The sequence below is a fragment of the Melanostigma gelatinosum genome, assembly GCF_949748355.1.
Source record: "Melanostigma gelatinosum genome assembly, chromosome: 23".
Taxonomy (NCBI): domain Eukaryota; kingdom Metazoa; phylum Chordata; class Actinopteri; order Perciformes; family Zoarcidae; genus Melanostigma; species Melanostigma gelatinosum.
Window position 1 is genome coordinate 12394281 of NC_136656.1, and position 18438 is coordinate 12412718.

The window sequence follows — 18438 nt, forward strand, 5'->3', positions numbered from 1 at the left end:
GTACCCAAACGCATGTTGGCACATGATTTGAAGACTGGGCATCCCCTTGTTTGATACTACTGAAACAGCAGCCCAACACAGCAACATGTCGCCGTGCAGGACTCTCCCCACTGACTCTCTCTCAGTCGAGAGAGAGAGAGGGCGAGATATGTGACTGCCTCTCCCCGACAGTTCACGCTCACTGTCCCGATCAGGATCACCAGGGAAGTTACTCTTGCATGTGTGTTGAGGCTAAAATCTCAAGCCCCACAGAGAGGAGGCTGGAGCACATGTGTCCGGCTGCCTTGTGCCGTCGACACACGCTGCAATAATAACGCTACCAAAACTGGTTTATAATTATAAGGAATTTAATTCCACTGATGCAAGTACGATCACAGTTACACATTGGAGTATATACTCCTATGAAATATTAAAACAATAAAACCCCATTTGCAAAAACCTCACTCGGCTCCTCAGGTGAAAAACACGTCTGTCCTCCGAGGGCCTTCACAGAGAGAGGAAAAAAAGACTTGAAATTAAACCTCCCACCTTTGTTCGAAACACCTCCTCTTCCATTTTTCTCGATTCCTATTGGCTAACTTCCAGGAGTGTATTCGGCTGTCTGCCCGAGTCTACTAACACATTCAATGACTGTCAGTTACATTTTAACCCCTTCTATAATAATCCTTCAGTATGAAAGTTAAACTTCTGCAACTTGGCAGAAGCTTCATGTTTTTTAGCTACTATTCCTACATCACTTTATGTTTATCTTAATTATGCATTCCCAAAACCCTTATGATTATGACTAATTATGATTTATTAATTATGAATTATTAAACACTTTTATTATATCTACTAACTACAGTTTTTTGCTCAAATTTCTTACAGTGTCACAACTACGTTCGCGGTAAGACCAGTGTCCAGATATAACGATGATCCATAGAAACCTGTGAGTGAGTGAATGAGAGCATGAAAACACTGTCCTAATGTAGGAGGTTAGAGTAAATCCCAACATTTTACACACGTAGTTCATTATTTTACAACTATGATTATAAATACTATATTTCAAAATATCCCTCCTATAAGCAAAGCTCTCTAAGTTGTACTGTACTTAACTCTCAGTAAATAATCAATGCTAACAATTTGATATTCAAGGAGCTGGTAATCCTAAAATCATCATGGTGGCACCAAACATCCTGAGCCAAATTATGAAAAGTGGTAGCAGTCAAAGTCTATTCTGAATCCAAAGTTACAGGTCAGATATGCTGCTGGTTTACACGACAGGAGTTTGGTGCCAGTATCTTACCCCAGCAGCCGACATCGGACACACCGGAAGCCTGAAGTGAGCTCTGAGGCAGACTGGCACGCAGGCTTCCTGCCCCCTGGTAGCATTGAAGACTGGCCGACCATCTTTACACTCTGATAAAGGCAGCCATTCAGGCTCCAGAGGAACAAGTCCTCCGGGCCGCGCTGGCTTGCCCCACACAGCGACACCTATCACCATGCAGGGCTTAAGAGTCTTCCCCACAGTCCAAACGCCCACCGTCAGCATTGGCTCCGAGAAGCCAGGGCTACTACCTGGGTAACTCCGTAGTCTGCCCAGAATGCAGTTCTTAAGACAGGGGTGTCAAACTCAAGCCGTTTGACACCCCTGTCTTAAGATGTGCTGCAGGACACCCCCAATCTACTCAACACAAGCATAAATCTGCTAACATGATGGGACAACACCCGACTGCAATTGGTTGAAAAGCTTGTAAGTTCATCAGCCAATTAGCCGGATGATAGACCTTCACGTCAACAAAAGTTCACCATCCCAGCATAACTGAGATGTCCAAGTCAAAATGATCTACCTACATTAAAAATGCTGAATATCTATTTTTATATATATACTGAGTATACTTTATATTTACAATATACGTACCTTGCATAACTGCATGAACCCTTATGGCACAATACAATTCTGTACATTGTTGGTCATTACCTTACTCTGATGACTTGCACTGAATGGGATTGGCCAGAGTTGCATAGTCCGGACAGTAGCTGCTGGCAGCCGCCTCAAGCAGACTTCAAATGATCATCAGTCATGGTGGAACGGTGTATGGACTTAATGTTCTTCATGTGGGAAAAGGCTGACTCACATAAATATGAAGAGAGCCGAATAATGCAGTCACATTTCCTCATGTTTGGGTAGTTTTCCTCTGTGAGTAAGTTCCAAAACTGTCCATGAGTCCAAGCATCGTCCTCCCTGCACTTGGCAATAAATCCATTCGAGCGGCCAACCATTGCGGGCGCACCGTCCGTGGTGATTGACACACTGGGAACTGGGTTTTTGTCGATAAAGTTTTTGAAAGACTGAAAAATGTCCTCCCCGAGTGTGTTCTTTCATGGACAGTGTTGTTAACAGCTGTTATTTTGCAGTCATATCTGTAAACACCATCCGAATAAAAATGCATGGAAAAAACATCTGATGTTCACCCCATGCTATCATGGAGATGTGCTGTTTGGGCAGCAAACTTGACTTTGATGGATGACTCTACCTTTGGACACTGGGCAAAGTTAAGCAAGGATTAGTCCGTGCTATGTTGACCCAAAGATACAAGAACATTGTAGACTTCAAGGCGTTTACGATCATCTGACCAAATACTTATTGCTGTCATGCCGTCTCTAACTTAGAAAAATGCACAAAAGTCTGTGCGCATGCGTGTTCCAGCAGTAAACACAGAGTCGTCTTTTACGTGACCATACAGACAGAATGTACTCTGATCTCATTACGATGTCCTGAGCTTCTTGTTGACAGCACACAGTCTATAGTTCCATATTTACGACATTTTATATTGAACATTAAACGCGTTGAAATCACGTCTTCATGTAGACCACATATCAACGGCCAGCGTAATATGATTTTGGAGAAATACGTTTAAAGTAACCAAAATCGCGTCTCTTTCAACCTACAACTGAACAAACCAATATTTTAAAAGAAATTGGTGTTTTGTGACACGTTAATATTGTAACCGTAATTTAGCCGGTTCAAAAGACGGTGAAAATAGGTCTAAGACATTCAGGCCCCATTTCAACGCATTTTCAACCAGAAATCAATGTTGAAATCCAGGTGGGTTCTCACTGGGTTCTGTTGCTCCGTTGCAGTCTTAATATTTTTTAATAAAAGTTTGACATTAATCAGTGTCGAGTGCTGTTTTGAGGTTTACACTGCCCGGTTTATGTTGATGTTTTTCGGACTTTTCCACTTTATTGTCCAGTTTAAAACATGTAAGAAAAGCAATCAAAAAGTAATCAAATGTTGAAAAGGTACATCACTTTGACAAAGCAATTAAAATAGCTACATTACCTTGATAAAGTTGTAACAGTCTTTTTAAACGAGTAATCTGTAAACACGTTTTTAAAGTGACCTTCAACAACACCGCTAGCTCATAGTTGTGGTCAGCCAGCGGAACCTTTGTAATGTAATGCGAACTGGCGGACCTCCTTTAGTGTTACACATTGAACGGCAACGTCACATCTATCACCACAATGGCGGAAGAAAGTGTTTTGGTTGAAGGGTCGTCCTTTATGGAGCCCTTTAAAGGGCTTTTGTTGACATATTTTATGCCAGAATCATGCTACGACGAGTTCTTTCTCAATTTCAACTTCCTGGACGGTAAGCGGCTCATTTCTAGTTGAATACGGAAGCTCAGTGACTGAAGAGACTCTTGGAGGATGTATTGCTCAATGCGTCACGTCATAAAGCAGCTGTTATGTTACCGGTATGTACGTTAAACGTCAGGTTAGAGAAGCAGCAGACAGATTTAGCTATTTACTATTAATAAAATCAAAAGAAAGTAATTTACCGTAAGTAAAAACATTAAATTGGGACCTTAAAAAAACAACAAAACATTCCGGTTATTATGACATTGTGGGTCTTGTGTGAGTGACATGAACTCTGCAAATAATTCCTGCTGAAAATGAATGTGTAGATGTAACGTTATAAGATGCAGCACAACATCTTAAAAACACGCATGTTGACTGATTTGAATGACTCAATTAAATGCATCCCATGTCAACATGTGACCAAAACACGAGCTGTGTTCCAAATCGCGCACGTTTTACTTTTAGTAGATACTGCAGCTGCCCTTACAAAGTACGTGCTGTTGTATGCATTCAAGTGGGAAATTCTACTTCCTCATGGAATTTGCTTCTTGAAATTTGACCCTCGTCAAGTGTTTGAGGGCTCTCTTGCAGACATTTGGAGCCCTTTATGAACCCTTTCCGCAAGTCAGCATGGTATGGACTTAGCCTAAGGGAATTACCCACAAATCATTGCAATGTGACGTTAAACACCGGTAACCATTGGACGCATGGAGGGAGACTTAAAAAAAAGGTAAACAACGTGGCTCACATGTGTTCATGTCTTAAATTTACTCAGAAACATTAAGGGTTAAAGATGGAACAAAAAATAAATATGAAATCAGAAGATAATTATTTATTTATTCATCAAATATTTGATTTCGTCATTGAAGCTGTTTTGACAAGACAAGTAAATAGATTATATGAAGTTACCTCTCATCTTGTGAAGAAAGAGCCTGGAAGACATTCAAATCAGGGAGTATAAAATAAATACCCACAATTATACATCATATTTCTTGTCCACCATCTCAAGCCCTCACAGCCTCTCACACTCAACCACTTACCAGGTGACCTCAGTAGGTCCTTGAGGGTTCAGGGTTTGAGGGTTTAGGGGGGCCATTGGGATTTGGCCTTTGTGCTGTTGCATGCAGTATACATTGAAATGGGAAATTCTACTTCCTCATAGAATTTGCTTCTTGAAATTTGACCCTCTTGCTCATGTACCTGCAGCGCAAAGGATTGTGGGTCAGAATAGCCAGAAAAGCATGCTGTCTTGCGTACTGCAGAATGCGACTGGATGCAGGAGAACATCCTGGAATTTTCTGGGGTACTGCATTTGACACCATATTGGGCCATGCTAAATATCTTTCTGGCACACCAACTAGTATGGTAGACACACCGTCCTGCAGCCCCAAATACTGACTACAGCTCCACATGAAGATTCATCCACTGTGGAAAATAGTCCCCGTTTGAGTAACTTTTGTTGAAAGCGACATTGTTTTTGTGACTGATTTGGTGTGTGTGTGTACTTTGATGTGATTTATGACATTCAGCTAATCTCTTTTCATATTTTGTTGCAGTACCATGTCTGAAGATTATCCTGAGCAAAGGCCTGGGGATCGGCATCATCCTGGGATCAGTGATGGGTAAAACACCTCACCTCCACTCTTCATGATTCATAAGTCAGTTGGACTCCTGATGTAGGTTGAGTTTAAGATTTAGATGAATCACCGATCGTTTGGTCCATTTGAAGCCTTCTACTTACCGAGTAGCATTATTTATTTAACTACTCTTATCAACATTGTATGTTAGATATTAAAATGAAGATATGAGAAAGTATCATGAATTGACAACTAGTTATTTATTGGCAACATATATCTCGCTCTCAGCGCTCTCTCTCTCTCTCTCTCTGCTCTCTCTCTCTCTCTCTCTCTCTCTCTCTCTCTCTCTCTCTCTCTCTCTCTCTCTCTCCTCTCTCTCTCTCTCTCTCTCTCTCTCTCTCTCTCTCTCTCTCTCTCTCTCTCTCTCTCTCTCTCTCTCTCTCTCTCTCTCTCTCTCTCTCCCTCTCCTCTCTCCTCTCCTCTCTCTCTCTCAGTGAAGCTGCCTCAGATCTTCAAGCTGATGGGAGCAAAGAGCGCTGAGGGGCTGAGCTTCCACACTGTGCTGCTGGAGCTGCTGGCCATCACAGGAACAATGGCCTACAGTATCGCCAACAAGTTCCCTTTCAGGTTGGGACCAAATGCAAATCAACTCTGTGAAGTAGAGCTGCAGCGCTCTGACAGTTTTGTGTCCCATGTTAAGTAAGAAGTTGAGTAACAGTGTGAATGTTTCCTCAGTGCCTGGGGGGAGGCTCTGTTCCTCATGCTGCAGACAGTCGCCATCGGCTTCCTCATTCAGCACTATGGAGGAAGAACCAGCAGAGGTACGACTTACCTAAGGGTGGACGCTCACATGCACCAATGTGCCCTAGAAGGCAGGCGTGGCCGTCGGCTATGAAAACAAAGCTTGGATAACAAAACACACAGAGGGAGAGTGGCTCAGGCAGACATTACTCCACTACAGCTTTACACAACTAGTAGTTGTTTGCTGCGATATTAATGCTCTGAATGTCAGATTTAGCACAAGACTCGCCGACAACAAAACGATTGCGAAACTAAATATTTGGTGCAGGATACTCATGGCTAAATATTTGTCTCTCGCCCATTATGTTAAAGTAAGAAGAAATGTACATAGTAAATAACCATTTTACTACTATAATATAGTCTGGGCTAGTCTAAACTGGCTACAACACGCCCCATAGGAATCTTTACATTGTGAAATAAAAGTGAACCAAACCCAGAGAAAACTCAAAGCCGGATTGAGTCCTTGGACATTGTCTCCTCTCTCCCAGGTCTCCTGTTCCTGGTTGTGTATTTTGGCCTGCTGGTCCTCGTGCTGTCTCCAGTCACTCCCATGTCAGTGGTTACCTCCTTACAGGCCTCTAACATGCCAGCCATCATCGTCGGCAGGGTGAGGCCACACAAGTCGAACACATTTATATAGTAATGTATAATAATGAATCAATTCTATTTTTCACATCATATTTGGCGGCGGACATTTCGTTCTGCTGGTCAGTGCTGTGTTCCTGTGTTTAACTATCTATTGAGACGGGTTTTTTCAGAATGAATGACTAATATTTTTGAGAGTAATTAACTAGTATTAACAGTAATCCGGTGATCGTTGCTTGTTTCCGTAGTTAAAGTACAAACAGGAACTAATGCAGAATGACTTTCCATGTTGTGAACTTACCAAAAATATAAAGGAAAGTAACTAATGCAGATGTGCGAACACACACACACACATAACGCAGGAGAGACTGACGGTGTGTGTGTTTGTCTCAGCTGATCCAGGCGGCCTCTAACTTCCGTAATGGGCACACTGGCCAGCTGTCTGCTGTCTCTGTCTTCCTGCTGTTTGCTGGATCCCTCGCTCGCATCTTCACCTCACTGCAGGTAAGAGGACTGTGTGTGTTTCCCGCTGTAATATGTTGAAAAGTACTCTCTTATTATCAGCCTGCGTTCACATCGCACAAGTAAATAGTTTTGAACCATATCGCCTTCTTACAGGAAACTGGAGACTCTCTGATGGCCCTCACCTACGTCATATCCTCCGCCTGTAACGGCGTCATCGCCCTGCAGGTTCTCTACTACTGGAACAGCTCCCCGGAACGCAAGAAGAAGAGCGAGTAGGCAAAGGACACGTAGCTTCAATCATAGAGCAGCATGTTTCTTTCCATAGCCAACTTTCAGACGTTCTCCAGGAGGCGTCTTCAAAACTTGAACTAATTGTACAGAGCCACTGAGGAGTGCGGGGATATTGGATCTGCTGGACAAACATTTGACTTTAAAGCAAGGACGTGAACAGAACATGCCAAGTATATCTTCCATGTGGGCCCGCTAGCTTTATGTCGCTGGGTCCAGACTGCCCCGCTGTGTAATACACTGAGATTACATTCCTCTTGATCCTCATCAGTGTCAGGCTCCGTTCACACTGGTGTGTTCAAATGTTTGGGAACATTTAGTGTACTTGTATTTTTTTATCCCATCCAGGGCCTCCGATTACTGTCGTCATCATCACGGTTAGTTTTCTGGAAATGATTTGGAACAGTTTTGCCCTTGGATGCCTGTAATGATATGTTGTTTCATCATTTCCCATAAACAGAATTTGACTCCGATACATTTCCCCTGAAACCTTCGTTACTCGCTACAAAATCAAATCTATCTTTAGAAACAAAATGAATCACGAGACCAGCGTCGGGGACTGTGGTGGAACACAGACTGCAAGCCAGCAGGTTTGGTGAATCAGTGGTCCTAGCAGCAAGTTAAATCATTGGTTAATCACGTTAATGCACAATTGCAAACACGTGCTCTCAAAGCCGCGGTGTTTTGATTCCCAGTGATGCCCAGGATGCTACATGCTATAAGCTAGCGAGCGACTACATGAGTAGAATTCCACTCAGGACGGGTGGGATGAGGAGAGGTGGATGGGTCAAACAGACAGTGTTTCCTCCAGGAGGCCGCAGTTTGTGCCGTGTGTGAAACGAGAAGCCAATGTTGATTTATCTGTGACGTGACTTCCGTACTTAAGCAACGCCACTTCCGTAGATATTTTAACGCAAACCACGATCTTTTCCTAAACTTAACTCAGTAGTTTCATCGCCTAAACCTCAGTTGTTTCCTGTGAAGATGGAAGTTTATTTTGAAAAGACAGTATGCATGTAACAAGCCAAAACAGACTCATGTTGCTGGACTTTTGCAGGAAAAACTCACGAAAAATGAGAAGTAACTTTTCGTAAGATATCAATAAAACGGGGATGAATTTATATCATTGTATAAAGAGAGTGACATGAGAAGATCAATCTCATGTCTGTCAGTTAAATCAGCTACAATCACTCTTTTAAAGTGATTAGTGACTCGTCTAAAACATTTCAAAAAAGGAATAACCAATAGAATCATTCTATACACTGTAGCTTCTTTACATTGTATTAGAAGTAAAGAAGTTACATTCTGAAGCTGCCTCAGATCTTCAAGCTCATGGGAGCAAAGAGCGCTGAGGGGCTGAGCTTCCACACTGTGCTGCTGGAGCTGCTGGCCATCACAGGAACAATGGCCTACAGTATCGCCAACAAGTTCCCTTTCAGGTTGGGACCAAATGCAAATCAACTCTGTGAAGTAGAGCTGCAGCGCTCTGACAGTTTTGTGTCCCATGTTAAGTAAGAAGTTGAGTAACAGTGTGAATGTTTCCTCAGTGCCTGGGGGGAGGCTCTGTTCCTCATGCTGCAGACAGTCGCCATCGGCTTCCTCATTCAGCACTATGGAGGAAGAACCAGCAGAGGTAGGACTGCATGCTCACGCAGCCATCACTCGTGGTCAGAATGAGAGCATCCTGTTTAGATTTACATTGTGAAATAAAAGTGAACCAAACCCAGAGAAACTCAAAGCCGGATTGAGTCCTTGGACATTGTCTCCTCTCTCCCAGGTCTCCTGTTCCTGGTTGTGTATTTTGGCCTGCTGGTCCTCGTGCTGTCTCCAGTCACTCCCATGTCAGTGGTTACCTCCTTACAGGCCTTGCCATCCGGCATCGTCGGCAGGGTAGGCGTTGGCCACACAAGTCTAATACATTTATAGTAATATATAAAGCAGTGGCGAGCCGTGCATTTTGTACCTGGGCCTTCACTGCTGTCTGCAGCTGAAATACCACTTTATAACCACATGATGGCACCACAGCTATGGTTATTATTCGTTTCTAGGGCTGTAACTATTTACGTACTCGTATTAAACCGTTCGGTACGAGGCTTACAAACCGAACAATACGTTTGAATAATACTAGTGTATTTGGAAAATGCAGAAGCTCAAATTGTACTGCTCTGCTATGTCTCTCCTCGTCTCAGCCCCGTGTGTCACGGTGTGTGTACATCTGACTCGAGTCAGGAAACTTGTCAGAATACCCATATTTGCCATTTGATTGGCTGAGCTCCATCACGTCATGTGATTCACAACGCATTGGTTGGTGTTTTTCCTGCACCGCTGAACAAGTGCTGTAAATGCTGGAATAATTCCGCTGCATAAAAAATATCCTTCAAAATAAACAAGATTTCTTTTCTTTTTTTTTTGTCAGGCAAAGGCCCGTGATCCACTGAAAATGGGTCCGTGACCCACCAGTTGAGAATCACTGATGTAGGAGACAACGGTATGTGTGACCTCTGTACTGGAACAAAAAACAGCTGGGGCTCAGCAAGTGTTCTGGGAGGCTTGTAACTAGCTTACAACAGCAGCAACACGCATTCTGCTACACACTCAAGGGGACAGGCCATTCAGATATTAGATGTAAAAAAACAAATGCAGTTGACTTACCAAACTCCATCCTCCTTTCTTTGTTGACAAAGAGTTTCATCGCAGTTAAATCCCAACTCAAAAATCAGTTTCTCCTCCTCCTTCAGCCATTGAGTGTTCAAAAAACAAAGCTAGGAAAAAAAAACAAAAATCTACACCAAGCAAAATACAAAAAATGTCATAATTTCTTCCATATCTTTCAATTTGAACTCTTACTCGTCCAACTAAACCTCTGCTGTTAAGTTTCACGATCGTCACGTGCTCGCCCACTGACCAATCACAGCACACGCTGCACCTCACTGCAGAGCTGCACATGGAAACTGAGCTGCAGGTAATGCTGACGTAGTTGTAGGCCAGCTAGCAGGCTCTGACACGTCAAAGGATACGCCCAACATGTCAAACTAAAGATCTGATTGGTTGAAGACTATGACAATCAACAATATCATCCCCATTCACTTAAACTGCACTGGATGCACTTGAGAGTCTGCAGGCCTCTGGCTCTGTTCTTACCTAGAGACACAGAGGTGAGATCTGATTGGATAGAAGCTCTACTTAAAACAAGCTGCACTGGAAGCAGAGCAACTGAGGAAGACAATAGCTGTGCAATGAGAAAATAAGATAATGGGAAAATATTTTTATAAATTATAATACATGTAGTGTATTTTTAAAAATTATTAAATTATAAAATGGCTATAACTTTGAGTCTGTTTAGGCCAGCAGAGAAGGCCTTGCAGGCCCTGACGGCCCGCCACTGATAGAGTGAATCAATTCTATTTTTCACATCATATTTGGCGGCGGACATTTCATTCTGCTGGTCAGTGCTGTGTTCCTGTGTTTAACTATCTATTGAGACGGGTTTTTTCAGAATGAATGACTAATATTTTTGAGAGTAATTAACTAGTATTAACAGTAATCCGGTGATCGTTGCTTGTTTCCGTAGTTAAAGTACAAACAGGAACTAATGCAGAATGACTTTCCATGTTGTGAACTTACCAAAAATATAAAGGAAAGTAACTAATGCAGATGTGCGAACACACACACATAACGCAGGAGAGACTGACTGTGTGTGTGTGTGTGTGTGTGTTTGTCTCAGCTGATCCAGGCGGCCTCTAACTTCCGTAATGGGCACACTGGCCAGCTGTCTGCTGTCTCTGTCTTCCTGCTGTTTGCTGGATCCCTCGCTTGCATCTTCACCTCACTGCAGGTAAGAGGACTGTGTGTGTTTCCCGCTGTAATATGTTGAAAAGTACTCTCTTATTATCAGCCTGCGTTCACGTCGCAGAAGTAAATAGTTTTGAGCCATATCGCCTTCTTACAGGAAACTGGAGACTCTCTGATGGCCCTCACCTACGTCATATCCTCCGCCTGTAACGGCGTCATCGCCCTGCAGGTTCTCTACTACTGGAACAGCTCCCCGGAACGCAAGAAGAAGAGCGAGTAGGCAAAGGACACGAAGCTTCAATCATAGAGCAGCATGTTTCTTTCCATAGCCAACTTTCAGACGTTCTCCAGGAGGCGTCTTCAGAACTTGAACTAATTGTACAGAGCAGGGGTCTCAAACTCCCGGCCCGCCACGTCATTTTATGTGGCCCGCGAATCCGCCAGCAAAAAAAAAAGTTAATTTTTTTTTTTTTTAAGTTAGACTAATAATAATAAAAATATCCCTATTGTCGAAATTATGAGATAGAAAGTCGAAGTTATTCGATAGAAAGTCATAACTATGATAGAAAGTCATAATTCTGAGATAGAAAGTCAAAATTATGAAATACTTAAACACAGTCATAGAAGCAGCTCTTTGGCTTACTGTACATTTAACATGGAAATGTATTGTGAGCACATTGAAGACTACTTTAAACTGTGAATGCAGAGAGTTATCAATATGTTACGAGTAGTTACATTTACAACCGGCCCTTTGCGGGCGACCATGATGCTGATGTGGCCCGGAGGAGCCACATCATGTCACCGAGGAGTCCGGGGACATTGGATCTGCTGGACAAACATTTGACTTTAAAGCTTTATGTCGCTGGGTCCAGACTGCCCCGCTGTGTAATACACTGAGATTACATTCCTCTTGATCCTCATCACTGTCAGGCTCCGTTCAGACTGGTGTGTTCAAATGTTTGGGAACATTTAGTGTACTTGTTACCGGCACCAGAGCTAGGGGAAATCTGAACCGGCAGCAAAGGTTACACAGGCTAGGAAGCACTGTGTAACCAACTGATCTAACTGTGGATTAATACAGAGCGTTAGCGTCATGCTCAGGCCAGAGCTAGTTTTATACTGAGCTGCGCATGAGCGGAGCCTGTAGCTACGTTCTCTCTCATGCAGGGGTCTTCAATGTCTTTCAGGCCAAGGACCCCCAAACTGATAGAGAGATGGAGCAGGGACATATATTCATGTTTTTATTTTAAACATGTGCAAGGTACAGTGAGTAGGGTGGCCGGGCCACTGCCATTTATAGACACACCTTGTCAGCTGATACCAATGCCAATATCAACATTGTCTGTCAATTGCATGATAATCATGCATACAAGCTATTCACATTGACGTTTTCATTTTAAACATGAATGTGGAAACAAAACTGAGTGATGGCCTATTAGTGCCACTGCCATGCATAAATATACATGTTATCTTTCATACAATACCGAACTATTCAAATAATGGACAGATTCATGTTTGGAAAAAAAAAAAATATATATATATATATATATATATATATATATATTTTATTTTTTTTATTTTTTTTTATTTTTTATTGTCTAATCAACCAAACAGTTCGCGGACCCCCTGCAGACGAATAACCCAACACCAGCACAGCACGCGGACAATAGGTGTGTTTCTCTCTCCGGGGGATCGATTCCAAACAGCTGCAAAATGGGGGTGAGTTTTTATGTGTTTTGCTTAATGTCTCGAGGTGAGTACACGAAAGGTGAATGTTTTGGGGCTCATGCGTGATGGTGAGATGGGAGAGAGAGAGAAGGAGGGAGGAAGAGAGACCATGGTGGATGTGTGTCTAAGGTGTGGCACTCACAACTGAGCTGACGGCCCGCCGTAACTAAGCAAATGCAGACTGACGAAGACTTTTTATTCAATCTGTGTGAATTGTTCGCTTATGGCCGATAATGGCTGCGAGTCAGAATCAGAGGTATCGATCCGGCAGGTCTGCCAGGTGCATCGCTGTCACATCCATTCATCATTCAGGACAGTTTTCAAGCTAGAATGTTGAATAATTCCTCGATTCAGCTTCTTAACGTCTTAAAGCAGGGGTCTCAAACTCCCGGCCCGCGGCCCGCCACGTCATTTTATGTGGCCCGCGAATCCGCCAACACAACACATAGGGGTCGCGGTCCCCTGTTGAAGACCTCTGCGCTAAAGGATCCACAGCAGCACCAAAGCCCCATCTACTGGCGTGATTTTGTATTACCTCGATATAAAGTCTGAAGAGTGTTAGAATAGTTCAATTATTAAGAAAGAAAGGGGCGGGATCTGTTTTAATAAAAACTAAACATGTAGCATTTACAACCTACTACACTTGTATTTGTTTCCCATCCAGGGCCTCCGATTACCGTTCTCATCACGGTTATTTTTGTGGAAATGATTTGAAACAGTTTTGACCTTGGATGCCAGTAATGATATGTTGTTTCATCATTTCCCATAAATAGAATTCCACACCTGCCCCATAACTGTAAGGTCCCTTACAATAACACATGAATGCAGTTGATACCTTGTTGCCCTCTCGACAGGAGCTTAACTCCCGCTATACTCTCCCCCTTCGTCCTTGTTACTTGTTTGTCTTCCGCGTTGTTTATCTTGGTGTTAACATGTCTGCACTATTCACCTTTATCTGTCAAATTAAGTACATAACCTGCGTCAAATGTATTTTCAAAATAAAAGCCCGTCTGTTGTCATGGGAAATAAAATATAAATACAACTAACAAATACATTACATACACAAATGTAACACGTTAAATGTCTTGTATGTCTTAGTATGGAGTATGCAGAGTGTTATTTCAAAATAAACTTCCATCTTAACAGGAAGTTAATCTTAATCTAAGTTTGGCAGCAAATCTACTTTGTTTGGTTAAGCAACAGAACGTGATTGCAGTTGGCTTGACCAACGAACGAGTCACGTGACTAATGACTGACTTGACAAAATAAGTCAGCGTTGACTTTTTAGTTTCACACGAGACACACACTGCGGCCTCCTGGGTGAGCAGAGTTTACAATGGAGCTAGTTGGAAGCTACAGACGCTAAAGGGTGCCTCTGTACGTCTGAAGTTTGTTTGATTTTAAAAGCAAGGTTTTGTTTTATTCTACCTCGGATGAGGGTATCCAAAAAAACAAAAACAAATTTTTAAGACTTGTGCCTGTAGTAACAACACCCCTGGTCCATGACACTACAGATGTTAAACCACCTAAGCCTCCTCAGCAAGCTAAGTCAACTCTGACCCTTCTTGTACAGGCCCAAACATAAAAACAGGCCCGTCCAGGTGAGCATGGGCACAGACAAGTGAATAGTTTGGGACAAGAGGGACAGTAGGGTTGGGGGGGGGGGGGGGGGAGCAGGGGCAGAGGCCCCACAGCCAGAGCTGCTGAAGAAAGGATTCAACTAACACTGGCCATCAGACTGTATTTTCCACGGTGTGAGAAGATGATGTGGACGGAAACGCCACTGGGGCATATTCACACGTCACTCACTGACCGCCGGTTACCATGGCTTGACTTGTCGCCCCTGCAGAGGCAAGACCCTTACCTGTTGCCAGTCACTCTGTCAGTGGGCTCTTGGTGAGGGTGCCGTGGGTTCAGATGTCTTCGGTCTCGGTAATCAGATAAGCCGTGTGCACAACGGGGGGGTGTCACACGGGAAAAGGAAAGTCTTTTCTCCTCAGTTGAAGACATGTCTCCTTTCCTCTCCGTCCCGGTCCGTTCCCCTTCCATTCATTAGAATAGCGAGGGACCCTTCACCACTCTGATGGCAACAGAGTTAATGTAGTTACCACTTGAGACAGCAGAGGCTGCTGTTGCTGTTGACTGGGACTGAACCCGGACTGAAACACTGCATCTTTCTTCCCTCACCACTCGCTGTTTCTGCCTTTATTTAAAAAACACTTTGCACACTTTGCAGTATCATCATGTTCCACTACTTCTGCTGCGATGCAAAGTTTAAGAGCAGCTAATGAGCACTGATTGACTCAACTTGGGCTGTCACTTTCTGTTTCTTCCATCTTTGGTTTGTGAGTGACTTTGGAGCTCAGAAGTCTATAAATGATATCGATATGCCAACAGTAAGTGCATAATGAGGAAAGGTTTGTACAACATCCACTCATGGCGACTGAAGCGTAGTTCAGCTTCAGTATGGTTGTGTTGAGTTACTTCACAGCATTTGGTTAAGGTCAGGAAAAGAGTTGAATACACAGTGTGTTTAATGCAACATTGTTGGCTTATCTATAGTGTGCTATCTAACAAGCTGGCTTTACTAAAGAACAAATTCCTAACGTGTCACAGATGAAGCTAGGAGAGTGATTCAGCCGAGTGTCAAACAAGAAAGAGATGAATCCACCTCAATTGTCCCTCCAGCTCCCTAACATTCAAGATGCAACACGTTCTAATGTTTTAATCGATTAAATCAGGAACCAATCTACAGTATGTTCTCACACCTAATATCCCCCGCAGACACACATGTACTCTGTATCTTGTGGATGTTTATGTGGATGCATTTGTGGACGTATTTTAGATGATTTTTTTCTTTTTCTGTTTTATGTCTCTCTTTCTATATTTTTTTATAACCTCCCGTGGATAGGTGTTGTAAATTAGCGTTTTGCTACAAACACTTTACACAGTGCATGGTCCTTTTGCATAAATGTATGTTACAATTCTAATGCTACTGTGACGGCCATACCACATATACTGATGAAAGAAAAATGAGTGGCGGAGAAGATAACAAAAATCAGGATTTATTCATCTGGTATGGATCATAACATGTCGGATATGGAATTCATTTGTAGATGCGCAGATTCAAAATGAGACCAAACTTTTCTACTGATGTCAGTTTTTGAGCCACGAGAAAGGCCAAAATGAAGCCTGCAACAGACTTAGTATGTTTTCAGCCTGGCCGATTGACAGAAATGCCTTTTGATTCTGTAGCACTTGTCAGCGGTCAATGACGGTACAAAATATCAATAAAAAGTGTTTTCTAAAAGTGTGAATCACTCACACACGCATGCCCGACCGAATACATAATCTCCTGGTGGAAATAATAACAACCAATTTAAAGTAAAGCGCCTAAAAGAAAAAACAAACGAGATGCACATTTTGTACCACAGTTGTTTAAAGCCATCGAGAGATGTTGGCCAACATGCATGCCAGAGGGTGTGTCGCATCACCTGCTGAACAACATTTTCGTCACCATGCTAACGGGTGTGTGCCGGAGTTCAGGGAAGGGACAGGGTAGGTTGGCTGCCTGGGATCAACAGCAGCGTTTCGCTAAAAAGGAAAAGAAAGGGAAACTTCTTTTAATGAGAGAGATGGGTGAGGGGGGGGGGGCCGAGTAGCCGCAGGCTGGCTCATGTCTGATTGTGGAGCGGAGATGGTGCAGATTGGTGTGTTCGCTGGGCCCGATCACCTGCCACTTTTCATCTTGGGAGGTCTTTCTTCCCTCGTTAGCGTCAGACTAGGCTCACCACTCTGCTGCTCTGTCCTAACCTCGCTAATGTTTTAGGTGCAGGTGAGCCGTCATAAGATTACAACACTCTAAACTGGACTCACGTGGTAAAATACATTATAAAGATGAATAGTGATATCAACCCTGAAGTGAAACAAACGTCCTTAGCCAGTCTACTGATCCAAGATCAGGACCGATGGAGACGTTTCGTGAGGTTTAGGTGTTGGCCATCTGGGGTTAACAGCTAAAATGACCACGTGCACAACTAAAAACACTGCTAGTGTGCACGTAAAGGTGCTAATTGACAGACTAGTGGATGACATAGATTAGAAGTCGAAATCTAACATTTGGAGGGGAGGTTAAGGCCTTTGTTCAGACTTCTGAGGCATCTATGAGTAACGTTTTAAAGATAATGTGAGGGTTCCTGTTGTTTGGCCGAGAGGGCCTCGAAATCTCTATCGCACCTGCGATCTGACTTACGTGTGGGCTCTTCATATCAGACTCATCAACAAGCTGCGTTTAACCATCTCAGACGATCTGCAAAAAAAAAAACCCAATGCTGAATGGAGTGGAGGAGAATGGAAACATTGATGAAGATGAAGTGCGCCGACACTCCTTTCATCCGCCCGAAAGGCTTCATCGCCCAGGTTCACGGTGAGTGTGGTAAACATATGTTTATCAGAGCATCTAGACACGCAGGGCGTTTTCACAGCCATGCACGATACCGGTCAAAGGGCCAATACTGAGAACAGCAGCTCCACCGCGAGCCATTGCTCTACTATTGCTGTATCTATATGTATTTTCTGTCCTCACTTGTTATGAAATGTTGGATTATGTGACCTCTCGGAACCTCAAGCAGTTACCTGAGCGGTTCAGAGGGAAAACATTAGCCTGACGCTGCTTTTTGGCTTGTAACTCTACAAAGTTACATTTGGCAACCAACTCTTGGCCTTTGGTTGCCATCAGTGGCAACGGCGGGACTGCAAACAGCAAAACATGCACCACAAAGTAAATGCATTTTTTAACGTTTGTTGCATTAGTGATGTTTAAATATTGCTGTAGCAGTCAGAACGGGAACCAGACAACGCTGCACGTGCGTTGGTGAGTGAACTTGGGTGTGTACAGGCGTCTCTTTCAGGAACGATAGAAGAAAAGTTAGCGTAGAGTTGCTTGACAGCATTGTCAACGTCACCAATGCACAAGCAAATTGAGAGGAAAGAACCAGATGAACAGGGATAATGTGGGAGGCAACGTAATCCGGCATCTTTGAGCTGGACAGAAAATGATTCTGCAAAGCCAATGACTCAACACCTCAATAAGCCACGCTCAGTTCACTAGTTCAAGGTAGTGCTTACAAAATGAGGCGGAGGCTGCAAAAGCTGGCACACCCATTGACGGGCCCGTAAACCGCCACATGCAAGATTTCATTATGAAGCGAAAAATAGCAATCGTGTTTTCAGGTTTCGGCAACCAAGAAGCTGTGATGCCCACTTCTGAAAGTCGACGTTGAGTCCTGCTACAGGCCACATGTTTGTACTAATTCAAGCCCTTCTGATATACTAACGCTATCAGTCTCCGTCTCTGCGGATTCCCACAAACGTAGCAAACACCTGTGGTCACATTAATCATAGTTGGTTAGATCTTTGGGCACGCAAACACAGAAAACAGAAGCTTTGCCGCTCCTTCCTCCAGCCACTCCTCCCACACATCCACCTTTCTCCTCACCTCAGGGTGTGCCTCTCCCCACCTTCTGCACACACATACCTCATTCGGGTTACCTGTCAGTCAAGTCTTTCATGGCTTAGC

General features: G+C 43.4%; 2 protein-coding genes across 2 annotated transcripts; both read left to right on the top strand.

Moving 5' to 3' along the window:
- Positions 1-3507: 3507 nt before the first annotated feature.
- Positions 3508-7800, top strand: LOC306796506 (mannose-P-dolichol utilization defect 1 protein-like; the record flags this gene model as incomplete). The annotated part of the gene is made up of 7 exons (XM_079295456.1): positions 3508-3634; positions 5181-5246; positions 5696-5828; positions 5937-6022; positions 6491-6609; positions 6981-7091; positions 7206-7800. 7 exons carry the CDS (start codon positions 3508-3510, stop codon positions 7326-7328), a joined length of 765 nt encoding a protein of 254 aa, XP_079151582.1. The 3' UTR covers positions 7329-7800.
- On the top strand, positions 7759-11454 carry LOC306796847 (mannose-P-dolichol utilization defect 1 protein-like; the record flags this gene model as incomplete). The annotated part of the gene is made up of 6 exons (XM_079295909.1): positions 7759-7764; positions 8652-8779; positions 8888-8973; positions 9118-9230; positions 11065-11175; positions 11290-11454. 6 exons carry the CDS (start codon positions 7759-7761, stop codon positions 11410-11412), a joined length of 567 nt encoding a protein of 188 aa, XP_079152035.1. The 3' UTR covers positions 11413-11454.
- Positions 11455-18438: the final 6984 nt, after the last annotated feature.